Source organism: Schistocerca nitens, chromosome 7 (assembly GCF_023898315.1).
Source record: "Schistocerca nitens isolate TAMUIC-IGC-003100 chromosome 7, iqSchNite1.1, whole genome shotgun sequence".
Lineage (NCBI taxonomy): Eukaryota > Metazoa > Arthropoda > Insecta > Orthoptera > Acrididae > Schistocerca > Schistocerca nitens.
The window spans coordinates 337051375-337064413 of record NC_064620.1 but is presented as its reverse complement, the minus strand read 5'-3'; the positions used below and the strand labels follow the sequence as shown (position 1 = coordinate 337064413).

Below are 13039 nucleotides of genomic sequence, written 5' to 3'. Positions count from 1 at the left end.
GCCACAAAACAATCTTTCCTTGCAAATGAAAAACTTCGAAAGAAAGTTTATATCTACTTGGAGCAGCTGTATAAGTTCACTGCTAACTTCTATGTGAAGTTGCATTTGATTATCTTACAGCAGTTGCTGCAAAAATTTTGCCACAATCCTCATGCTCAGTTCTTCTGACAGAATATGGTGACATGTACCATAACTTATTTCTAAGATGTTGAAGAGGTCAGCTCTGTGTACAATCTTGCAGAATCAGATGCCTCACTTTCTGAACATTTTCTGATGTGCCAGTTGATGGCTGATTGGAAGAGTCATTGTCAGTCAATGTTTGTCTGCTTTTGAAATGCTTGTACAATCATAAGTCAGTTTTAGACTTAAAATATTCTGTCCAAAAGTGTGCTGCAACATCAGGTGCAATTTTACAGCAGTTTTATCAACTTTTATACAAAACTTTATCCAGAAATGCCGTTCTTACAGATCAGATGTTGCAAAACTGTAAACTTATGGAGCACAGCAGCAGAAGTATGCTTGCCAAAAACCAAACCACTTAGCTTGCACTTAGTTGTGACATTGATTAAAGATCAGCGCATAGGGGACACCTAGAGGTAGATCAGTGTACTCATAACCTTACATGTGCAAAATTCAAATTTTTGGAACTTTTATATACCATCTCATAGCAAAACATGATTTTTACATGTAGAGAGATGTTTTCAGAACAGTGGTGCTTATTTCAGTGACATTATTGACCTGAGTCGAAACAAGGCCCCGGGAGTAGACAACATTCCATTAGAACTACTGGCGGCTTTGGGAGAGCCAGTCCTGACAAAACTCTACCATCTGGTGAGCAAGATGTACAAGACAGGCGAAATACCCTCAGACTTCAAGAAGAATATAATAATTCCAATCCCAAGGAAAGCAGGTGTTCACAGATGTGAAAATTACCAAACTATCAATTTAATAAGTCACAGCTGCAAAATACTAACGTGAATTCTTTACAGACGAATGGAAAAACTGGTAGAAGTCGACCTCGGGGAAGATCAGTTTGGATTCCGTAGAAATGTTGGAATGCGTGAGGCAATACTGACCCTACGACTTATCTTAGTAGAATGATTAAGGAAAGGCAAACCTACATTTCTAGCATTTGTAGACTTAGACAAAGCTTTTGACAATGTTGACTGGAATACTCTCTTTCAAATTCTAGGGGTGGCAGGGGTAAAATACAGGGACCGAAAGGCTATTTACAATTTGTACAGAAACCACGTGGCAGTTATAAGAGTCGAGGAACATGAAAGGGAAGCAGTGGTTGGGAAGGGAGTGAGACAGGGTTGTAGCCTCTCCCCGATGTTATTCAATCTGTATATTGAGCAAGCAGTAAAGGAAACAAAAGAAAAATTCGGAGTAGGTATTAAAATCCATGGAGAGGAAATAAAAACTTTGAGGTTCGCCAATGACATTGTAATTCTGTCAGACACAGCAAAGGACCTGGAAGAGCAGCTGAACGGAATGGACGGTGTCTTGAAAGGAGGATATAAAATGAACATCAACAAAAGCAAAAAGAGGATAATGGAATGTAGTCTAATTAAATTGGTTGATGCTGCGGGAATTAGATTAGGAAATGAGACGCTTAAAGTAGTAATGAAGTTTTGCTATTTGGGGAGCAAAATAATTGATGATGGTCGAAGTAGAGAAGATATAAAATGTAGATTGGCAATGGCAAGGAAAGCGTTTCTGAGGAAGAGAAATTTGTTAACATCGAGCATAGATTTAAGTGTCAGGAAGCCGTTTCTGAAGGTATTTGTATGGAGTGTAGCCATGTATGGAAGTGAAACATGGACGATAAATAGTTTGGACAAGAAGAGAATAGAAGCTTTCAAAATGTGGTGCTGCAGAAGAATGCTGAAGATTAGATGGGTAGATCACATAACTAGGAGGTATTGAACAGAATTGGGGAGAAGAGGAGTTTGTGGCACAACTTGACAAGAAGGGACCAGTTGGTAGGACAGGTTCTGAGGCATCAAGGGATCACAAATTTATCATTGAAGGGTAAAAATCGTAGAGGGAGACCAAGAGATGAATACACTAAGCAGATTCAGAAGGATGTAGGTTGTAATAGGTACTGGGAGATGGAGCAGCTTGCACAGGATAGAGTAGCATGGAGAGCTGCATCAAACCAGTCTCAGGACTGAAGACAACAACAACAACAACAACATTAAAACAATTTGACATACAAATAGCATTTGTATTTTTTTCTTGACATGTATATGTTTGAATAAAAATTATGATTCATATTTGGCATTTTCAAATCCACTTTCTGTTTTTGATAGATCCTCTGTATTACTTATTTCTTGTTCTCTTTCAAATCTTTTTATGGTGATAATAGCATTACTAGTAATCTGTTTGCAGTAATCAAAGTGACTGTCATGTAACAGTCACTGAGCAAGGTGTAGTAGTTGTAAGACACTGGACCAGCATGTGGAAGGAGCAGGGTTAGAGTTCTTGTCATACCTTCCAGATTTAGATTTTCTTTGGTTTGCCTAAATTAAGGTAAATTCTAGGTTAGTATCTCTGGGTTAGACATGGACTCAGCCTATTTCCTTACTCATCTGTGTCCCATCTGACCTTATGCTTTGTTTGTAATCATCTTGTCTTGGACTTTATTCTAAGGGGGGATGTAATGGAAAAAAATCATTACAGCCATATTTATTAATGTGCAAATCTAAAATTTTGCGTGTGTAAAGCAAAAGAGCTATGTTTAATGGAAAATATAGTAAAATATGCAGGATTAATATTTTGCCAGAAATTTGAATTTTTAATTTTTTATTGTCTTTCTTACAAAAAGCCATAACTCACATTCAAACTGTGCAATTAATCAGAAAATTGTATTGTAGTGTCCTGAGGTGGTTATAAGATCACTGAACTACAGTTATTTATTTATGGCTCAAATTGTATCATTAACAGAGTTTTTAATTTTGCACAACCAAAATTAACTTTTTTTTCTACATACAGTCATCTAAAAATCAAAATGTAATTGCAGGATCTCGTATTTTTTAGTTCCAGGGAGACAGCAATACCTTGCGAATAGTTCCTGAAAATTTCATAGCATTAGTGCATATACTTTTTGAGAAAAGGGCTCTAATAACGTAAAAAATGTAAAACTGAGAAAATTAGGTTCAAATACTTTCTTCTCATACTTCTACATGTAATAAGCTTACCTCAATTTTAAAATCCCCCATACTGATACTCATCATCCTCCAGGTATCTCTTCTCTTCTCTCCTCCCCTCTTCGAATATGCCTGGCCTGTATTTGCAGGTAAGACACTGATGTGTTAGCTTTCTTGATCTTGCTCTTGTCGAAGGTGTAAAATGTTTTTGTCGTAAACACGCCAGGATCTATACGAACTCTCCTTGGCACTTCAGTTTTGCCACTATTTCCATCATTTTAATGTAAAATTGCATCATACGCACACCTATTTTGAGTACTTCAAGTCCACAGGATCTTCGTTTTGAGCATCTAATCCAAATTAAATTATTGAGACTTTCATTTGCATTTTGTGTCTTTCCATGAAGACACTTACTCAATAAATCAGAATTTGCAAGAACCCCTGAATGTGGGCTTAATTGAATTCATAACAGGTTCTGCTAATGAGTGTTTATGTGAATATGTCTCATTTCTGTTGTTGAACTTATACCAATCGTCTTTTGGACATAGGTTGTGTATTGGTGTTTGGTCAGTAGTTAGTTTGTGGGGAAAAAAATTGCCCACACAGCACACGTCGTTGCCTCTAAATTATGTGTGTTTTCCTGATAGCTCTCCCGTAAAATAAACTCAAGAGAATCAATTTCTTTCAGTGTAAACCTGCCTTTTCGTCCTAGTTGTTTTCCATCCTCAGGTACTTCACCTTTCTTCCCTTTCAGCAAGTCACAAAGCCTACCACCAAGCCTATTTTGGATGTGGCCAACACATTCCAACTTTTCTATTGTCGTATTGTATGGATTTTTATCTGTTACAGCTTTGAACGAAGAGGAGTCTCCGTCACCAAGGTATTTAGTATATCTGACACCATACTGATCCCCAGGTCTGGAGAACATCTCTGTGCCCCACTTGAGCCACTATAATTTTTAGAGCATGCTACTGCATGCTTTTCTTGCCACAGTTTCTCACTGTCTTCATTGTTGAACATTTTCCTTGTTGCACACAGGTGGCAGTATTTAGACATACTTTTAGATGTAAAAACTTTATATGTGTCAATAACCAATGACAGATACAGTCAATAACCAATAACAGATACAGTCAATAACCAATAACAGATACAACTCCATACAGAGCTGTGTGACCCCCTTTCGTCCAGGTCCCATCTGTGGACACACAAGCCAGTAACATTTGTAGGAGATTCTCTGTCATGAATATCTTCACTAAGATCTATTTCTTTTCTTTTCTTTCCACCAATTCCTCCACTGCTTTCTTCATAGAAACTTTGGCAGTGTCACATACGGCATGAGATATTTCTTTATTTTATTTATCTATTTATTTATTTATTTTTTTCAAACCTTGCACAAGGTGGGGGCATGTTCAGAAAACCACACAATAAATACCTCCTTCCCAGCCCTGTCCAAGGCATCTCAGTGCATATGCTAACCTATAATTGCTTTCCAGTGTCAATTTTTTTAGGGGGAAAATGAAAATTCATAGCCACACGAATTACAAATTAATTTAAAATCACAAGCTATTCCCACTCTTTCTTCAACAACAATCATGCATTCCATATTTCTACAGCTAACAGATGAACATGAAAACTTTATAGCCTGGCAGAGAAGCTCTAAATCAATAAGTCTGAAACATGTGGAATCCATATCAACATCATTCACACACCTGTACAATTCTCCTGTCCCAAGTTTCGATGCTGAAGTTGAGAGCTTATGTTCTTCATTTCAAGCTGCTTCCTCTTTTTTGTTGGTTAACGGATTACCATTAAACCCCTGTTTCCTAAACACAGTTTTTCCATCACCAATTACACATAAATCTTGACTTCCATGTAAAGGTTTGTTAATTCAACCTTCCACCTACTAATATGTGTTAGTATTGTCAAAATGTAAATAAATAACATGCAAGAAAGTTTTCAGGCAAGGATGTAGATGTCAGCCGGAGGTATAGACGTCAACCAAAGATATCAAAAGGAAGTAGCCCTTCACACTGACAAAAATTCCGCTGAAGCAAGCAGTTTCGCAAGATTGCTTCAGGCAAATGCAGGGATGGTTCCTTTGACAGAGCACGGCTGACTTCCTCCTCATCCTTCCATAATCGTGAGACTGATGATCTTGCTGTTTGGTCTCTTCCCCCGAATCAATCCAATCCAATCCCAAATGTTGGGAAAGGTGGGACTGGCCGCCAGTGCAGTTTAACAATTTAAAGGAATTTCTAAAGCTGCTATCACGATAAAATTCACACACAACATAGATTAAACTGTATAGATCAAGAAAATAATATTTTTGAAAAATAGATTTTTTTGGACCAAAATCCATTACATCCGCCCTTAAACAAGATCGTCCTTCTTCCTTGTAACTGACAGTCTGATTTCAGCTTACAGAATGTGAACTTCACATAACCTCTGCATATGTTTTAGGTGGTGGCCCTCACAATCGGGGCAATCCATATTCATGTGTTTGTCTACATGGAGACCGTAAACCTGCAGAGAGAAAGAGCAACCTTGAAAAATTCAAACGCCAAGAAGTGAAGTTTCTTATTTGTACAGATGTAGCAGCAAGAGGTTTAGATATTTCTGGACTACCATTTAGTAAGTACTGATTTTTGATTACAATTTGTTAAATTATCATTGGATTTCGTTCATGAAAAACTAACTTTATACAAATGTTTTCGTATGACCAGTGATCAATGTCACATTGCCTGATGAAAAGTCCAATTATGTACATCGCATCGGTAGAGTTGGACGAGCGGAAAGGATGGGTCTAGCAATTTCACTTGTGTCATCTGTGCCAGAAAAAGTGTGGTATCACGGTGAATGGTGTCCTAGTCGAGGACGGAATTGTCACAACACTAGATTGACTGATGAAGGAGGCTGCTGCATTTGGTACAATGAACCACAGGTAATGTAAACACATTTTTTGCAGACTGTGTATTGTAGTAACAATTGTAATTTACCACTGTTTGAAAAGTTCACAGAAATGCAACTTGATATGGAAGTCAAAGGCACATGATAAATTTCACTAAGTTTGCTACAGTAAAATGTTTCATTAAACACATTTTGAGTGTTTTCTGAAAGTGAAAATATATATCAGGATTGTTTATGATCAAAACTGCTAGCATTGTTTTGTATGCATGTGACTGTGTCACCATGCTAATTCTTGTCAGTATTTACATTCCTTGGGAAACGAAACTGCTGGTGAAAGTTATTTAAAAGTAACAGTGTAGTTTTTTCCTTATAGTTCTTTGTTATTGGCTTGTGTGTGCTTCCAAATTGTTAGTATAGTTATTCTTATGATTTTCTGATAATATTGTATGGCAGTACAAACATTATTTGAATTTTTTTTTTTTTTAAAGTTTGATAGGCACTGTTAAGTTGTTAGTGAGTTCTATATATTTTGCAGATAATAAGTTTCCAGATGCTTACATCCAGATACGTCCCTGCCCTGCACAGAAGCCCCACATCTTTAAATTGGAGTAACATTTTGTTAATGCCCCTGCAAAACAAGACTTTGTGTTTGGAAAGGAAGATAATGAAAATAATGTTGTGGAGTAGGAGTCCTATTGCACTATATGTTTCCTTTCTGGAATATACAGGTGGCTTAAAATTGGACAAACAGAAAGTAAAAGCTAGTTCTGAATGTTTCCATTGTACTGATTTTTAGTAAATTCCATATAGTTTATCAGTAGGAAGAGAGAAGTTTTCTTCTAAAAGCTTGCTAAAACCCACAAAGAGAAATAAAGGGTGGCTAGTTCTTAATTTTAGAAGGTGTAACTCCTCAAAACAGTTGAGATAGGAAATTATATTGCTTGCTTTTCGAACCATATATTCCACCTGCAGAGAGAGGAGGATTCTTTTGGAGGTGGTTGGGGGGGGGGGGGGGTGAAAGGGGGGAACAAACATTTGACATTTGACTCCAGAAAATAAAAATAGGAGTAGTATTTTGAGTTTAAGAATTTCTGTCTATAGTACTGAGAGTTGCACCTCCTTCGGGTAATTTTGGTTAACCTGTCAATCTCTATAATTTAAAATTCCCCCCCCCCCCAGTTGAATTTGTCACTTTATACGTATTTATTAATTAATCTATTTACAGTACTTGGCAGACATAGAAGACCATCTGAATGTGACTATCCAGCAAGTTGAACCCGATTTAAAAGTTCCTGTTGATGAATTTGATGGGAAGGTTGTTTATGGTCAGAAGAGGCAGAATGTTGGTGAGTGTGGAGATTAATAACTACACAATACAAACTTTAATGTTCTAAGAAACTTTTATAGATATTGAGTATTTCTCAGGTAATAATGCTTCTTACAGTTGTAATTTATGGCCTACAACAACATGTTTAGTTTCCAAGATAAGGCACATTAAATATTTGAATGAATTTCAAAATAAATAAATAAATATGGTGGATGAAATAAGTGTTACAGTAGCCACATAAAACACATAAAAACAAGACTGAAAACACTCCTAAGCTTTTGGACAAGTCCTCCTCCAGAGGTAACACAATGTGCACCCCCCCCCCCCCCACCACACACACACACACACACACACACACACACACACACACACACACACACACACAGAGCATCTTTTTTTGTGGGTATATCAACCACTCAAATTCTCAGCCATGTGAGGAATTGGAGCCTATATCCCATCCCTTCCTTTATTGGTATACCACCAAGGATTTTCTGTTGCCATGTGGATTTTAATATTTGAGATGAAGCTGTCTTCTGTTTAAAGAAGTAACTTATTTAACAAAATCTTAAATGTCATACATTTTTGTAGGTCTGATTTTGCTTAAATGAATACTAAAGTGCAATTAAAGGTACTATTCATGAAAATACCAAATAAACAAAATTGAAAATGAAAATTGTTTGTTCTGCTTAGAGATCTCAACATTCTCAAGTCATAATAGGAGCTCTTCGGATTTTGCACAACAATAAAGCACCATCATCATCATCATCATTTAAGACTGACTGTGCCTTTCAGCGTTCAGTCTGGAGCATAGCCCCCCTTATAGAATTCCTCCATGATCCCCTATTCAGTGCTAACATTGGTGCCTCTTCTGATGATAAACCTATTACTTCAAAATCATTCTTAACCGAATCCAGGTACCTTCTCCTTGGTCTGCCCAGACTCCTCCTACCCTCTACTGCTGAACCCATGAGTCTCTTGGGTAACCTTGCTTCTCCCATGTGTGTAACATGACCCCACCATCTAAGCCTGTTTGCCCTGACTGCTACATCTATAGAGTTCATTCCCAGTTTTTCTTTGATTTCCTCATTGTGGACACCCTCCTGCCATTGTTCCCATCTACTAGTACCTGCAATCATCCTAGCTACTTCCATATCCGTAACCTCAACCTTGTTGATAAGGTAACCTGAATCCGCCCAGCTTTCGCTCCCATACAACAAAGTTGGTCGAAAGATTGAACGGTGCACAGATAACTTAGTCTTGGTACTGACTTCCTTCTTGCAGAAGAGAGTAGATCGTAGCTGAGCGCTCACTGCATTAGCTTTGCTACACCTCGCTTCCAGTTCTTTCACTATGTTGCCATCCTGTAAGAATATGCATCCCAAGTACTTGAAACCATCCACCTGTTCTAACTTTGTTCCTCCTACTTGGCACTCAATCTGTTTATATTTCTTTCCCACTGACATTACTTTCGTTTTGGAGATGCTAATCTTCATACCATAGTCCTTACATTTCTGATCTAGCTCTGAAATATTACTTTGCAAACTTTCAATCGAATCTGCCATCACAACTAAGTCATCCGCGTATGCAAGACTGCTTATTTTGTGTTCACATATCTTAACCTCACCCAGCCAGTCTATTGTTTTCAACATATGATCCATAAATAATATGAACAACAGTGGAGACAGGTTGCAGCCTTGTCTTACCCCTGAAACTACTCTGAACCATGAACTCAATTTACTGTCAACTCTAACTGCTGCCTGACTATCCATGTAAAGACCTTTAATTGCTTGCAAAAGTTTGCCTCCTATTCCATAATCTCGTAGAACGGACAATAACTTCCTCCTAGGAACCCGGTCATATGCCTTTTCTAGATCTATAAAGCATAGATACAATTCCCTGTTCCACTCATAACACTTCTCCATTATTTGCCGTAAGCTAAAGATCTGGTCCTGACAACCTCTAAGAGGCCTAAACCCACACTGATTTTCATCCAATTGGTCCTCAACTAATACTCGCATTTTCCTTTCAACAATACCTGAGAAGATTTTACCCACAACGCTGATTAAAGAGATACCTCTGTAGTTGTTACAATCTTTTCTGTTTCCATGTTTAAAGATTGGTGTGATTACTGCTTTTGTCCAGTCTGATGGAACCTGTCCCGACTCCCAGGCCATTTCAATTATCCTGTGTAGCCATTTAAGACCTGACATTCCACTGTATTTGATGAGTTCCGACTTAATTTCATCCACTCCAGCTGCTTTATTGCACTGCAATCTACTGACCATTTCCTCCACTTCCTCAAATGTGATCCTATTTCCATCATCATTCCTATCCCATTCTACCTTGAAATCTGAAACATTACTGATCATATTTTCACCTACATTGAGCAACTCTTCAAAATATTCCCTCCATCTGTCCAAGGCATCCACAGGATTCACCAGCAGTTTTCCTGACCTGTCCAAAATACTTGTCATTTCCTCTTACCTCCCTTTTGAAGACTGCTAATTACACTCCAGAATGGTTTTCCAGCAGCTTGACCCATAGTCTCCAACCTGTTTCCAAAGTCTTCCCAAGATTTCTTCTTTGATGCTGCAATTATCTGTTTGGCTTTGTTTCTTTCTTCAACATAACTTTCTCTGTCTACCTGAGTTATAGTATGTAGCCATTTTTGATACGCCTTCTTTTTCCTTTTACAGGCTGCCTTGACTGTGTCATTCCACCAAGCTGTTTGCTTCATCCTACTTTTACACACTACTGTTCCAAGACATTCTTTAGCCACTTCTAGTACTGCGTCCCTGTACCTTGTCCATTCCTGTTCCAATGACTGTAATTGACTACATTCAACTAACTGGTACCTTTCTGAGATCGCTGTTATGTACTTGTGCCTGATTTCCTTATCCTGAAGTTTCTCCACTCTTATCCTCCTACATATGGACCTGACCTCCTGCACTTTCGGCCTCACAATCCCAATTTCACTGCAGATTAAATAATGATCAGTGTCATCAAAGAATCCCCTGAATACACGTGTGTCCCTCACAGCCTTCTTGAATTCCTGATCTGTTATTATATAGTGAATGACAGATCTGGTTCCCCTGCCTTCCCAAGTATACCGTTGAATGTTCTTATGTTTAAAAAAGGAGTTTGTGATTACTAAGCCCATACTGGCACAGAAATCCAAGAGTTGTTTCCCGTTCCTGTTGGCCTCCATATCCTCTCCAAATTTACCCATAACCTTTTCATACCCTTCTGTTCGATTTCCAATCCTGGCGTTAAAATCACCCATGAGCAGAACACTGTCCTTGTCCTTTACTCTAACAACTACATCACTGAGTGCCTCATAAAAACTATCCATCTTATCTTGATCTGTCCCTTCACAATGTGAATATACTAACACAATCCTAATTTTCTTGCTAGACACTGTCAAATCTATCCACATCAGTCGTTCGTTTACATATCTTATTGCAACTACGCTGGGTTCCATTTCTTTCCTGATGTAAAGCCCTACACCCCATTGTGCTATTCCTGCTTTGACTCCTGACAGGTAGACCTTGTATTCTCCCACTTCCTCTTCTTTCTCACCCCTTACCCGAATGTCACTAACAGCTAAAACGTCCAGCCCCATCTTACTTGCAGCCTCTGCCAGCTCTTCCTTCTTCCCAGAGTAGCCCCCATTGATGTTAATAGCTCCCCATCTCATTACCATTTGTTTGCCAAGTCGTATCTTAGGAGTCCCTGGTTTGTCAGTTAGGGGTGGGACTCCGTCACCTCCAAAGGTCCGAGGCATTTTGCTCTGATTGTTGCCAGCATCATATTTAATGTACCAGGGAAGCAGGTTGCTAGCCTTACTTGCCCCGAGTCCCATTGGGTTTTACCCCTAACGGCTGAGGGAATAACCGGTGGATTTGGTAGTCTTTGCCGTATGAGCACAAAGGTGACCATGACTCAGAATATGTCTGAGATGCCCAGCCTTATTCCAAAGTAACTGGTATCCCGACTGTCGGGACCACTTACTTGGCCACTCATACTTTGCCCGTGGTTCATGAACTAGGACATGACTACAGGAACCCACACCATGAACCACAATAAAGCACCAAGATCTCAAAAATAGAAGATTAATGAACTATATCAAGTTTCAAATGTTCATTTTGTGTGTAATAGGATATAATCCAACATAAAGCAGATCAATAATAATTTTTGTGTGTGTGTGTGTGTGTGTGTGTGTGTGTGTGTGTGTGTGTTTGTTTTTAGCAAGGCTGCAGGTCTTCAATGTGTCAATACTTCTACTTTTCTTTTTCTCACTTTTTTTTGTTTCTTATCTACTAAGAAGGGTCATTTTATTTTTTTACTAATTTCAATAATAATCAAATCATCCTCAGACACAGAAATCATTGCCATAGAATCCCTGGCCAAAAAAAAAAATTATCTCGTTAAAAAACTTAGTCACTATATTGTCAAAAAAACTACTACTTTCAGTGCACGTACCCCAAGTACATAAGTTTAAATAAGAAAGAAATAACAGAAAAATTAAGAATATTAAGTTTTAACAGCTGGACAGAACTGTCAGAAAAATGAAAGAACTGATAAAGTTGGGGCAACCACTAAGAAAAAGGTATGAGAAATGGAAATACCATATTTACCCGAGTATGAGATGACCCTGAACGTGAGACGACCCCCTTTTTTTAAGTCTCCTTGAATTTTTTTTTTTGCAAATTCTGAAAAATCAAAATTACCAACTTTTATTAATGTAAGAGATCTGTCTAGAAATTTAACATTAAACTTATTCTAAATTTATGCCATTTATTAATTGTCTATTTTTTGATAATAACAGGAAAAATAAAATAAACAAAAAGAAATTGTTACCTTAATTTCTATCAGTGCCCTTTTTGTTTACTTAGCCTTTCATCTGTGGTATCACTATTTTTAGTCATTATCGTCATCCTAATGGGACAGCTGTGAAAGTTATATCTCCGTTGTCGTAAATATGTGGCTGTTTCTTCCGAATATGTGAGATTTCTGAAGTGGATGTAACTGCGGGACCCGAGAACATAGTCTTTTTTTTCTGAACACACAGTGGATTTCACCTCTACACTGATGTGGCATTGCTTCTTAGCATTAGAAGTACGTGTTTCTGTAGTATCACGTGTCAGTACCATCCCACAGGCGTCGAAGTTGGCAGTGGAATTGGGAGTTTCCGCCAGACCCCAGTAGTGGTCATGTGGGATCCTGCGGACCCAATGGAGCACACCTGCTGATCCACACCTCCAGCGACTCGGTATCACGAGTGCCCTCTGCGCCACAATATTGGACGGCCGGCAGCGCCAGACATCCCACGGTCCCTATCTAGACGTTGCGGGCTTTCACAATAACTATGCACCCTCCAACTCAGAGTTGCAGTATCAAAAGTTTTGGTGGTTTTGTTGTCTAGGGGCTGGGATTCATAGTTGACACATTACAGGCCAAATACTGCTGAGTCTACAGTATACGATAAGAATACACACATGAATCGAATTATCGAAGGTTTCTATCACCTGGCAATTGGGCAATTGTGAATTATGAATGTAACATATGAATTTATAAATTAAAGATTTCAATTAAATAAAATCTTGCAGGTACTATCTTAACAGCTTTAAATGATGAGTACGATAGTAGAAGT

The 13039-nt window shown here is 38.3% G+C and overlaps 1 protein-coding gene across 1 annotated transcript in view; it reads left to right on the top strand.

Moving 5' to 3' along the window:
* The window catches only part of LOC126195130 (ATP-dependent RNA helicase Ddx1), an 84167-nt gene that overhangs the window by 56423 nt on the left and 14705 nt on the right, over positions 1–13039 (top strand). Inside the window, exons 11-13 of the mRNA XM_049933627.1 lie at positions 5613–5783; positions 5876–6093; positions 7285–7405. Coding sequence (XP_049789584.1) covers positions 5613–5783; positions 5876–6093; positions 7285–7405 — 510 coding nt within the window. The remainder of the gene's footprint in view (positions 1–5612; positions 5784–5875; positions 6094–7284; positions 7406–13039) is intronic.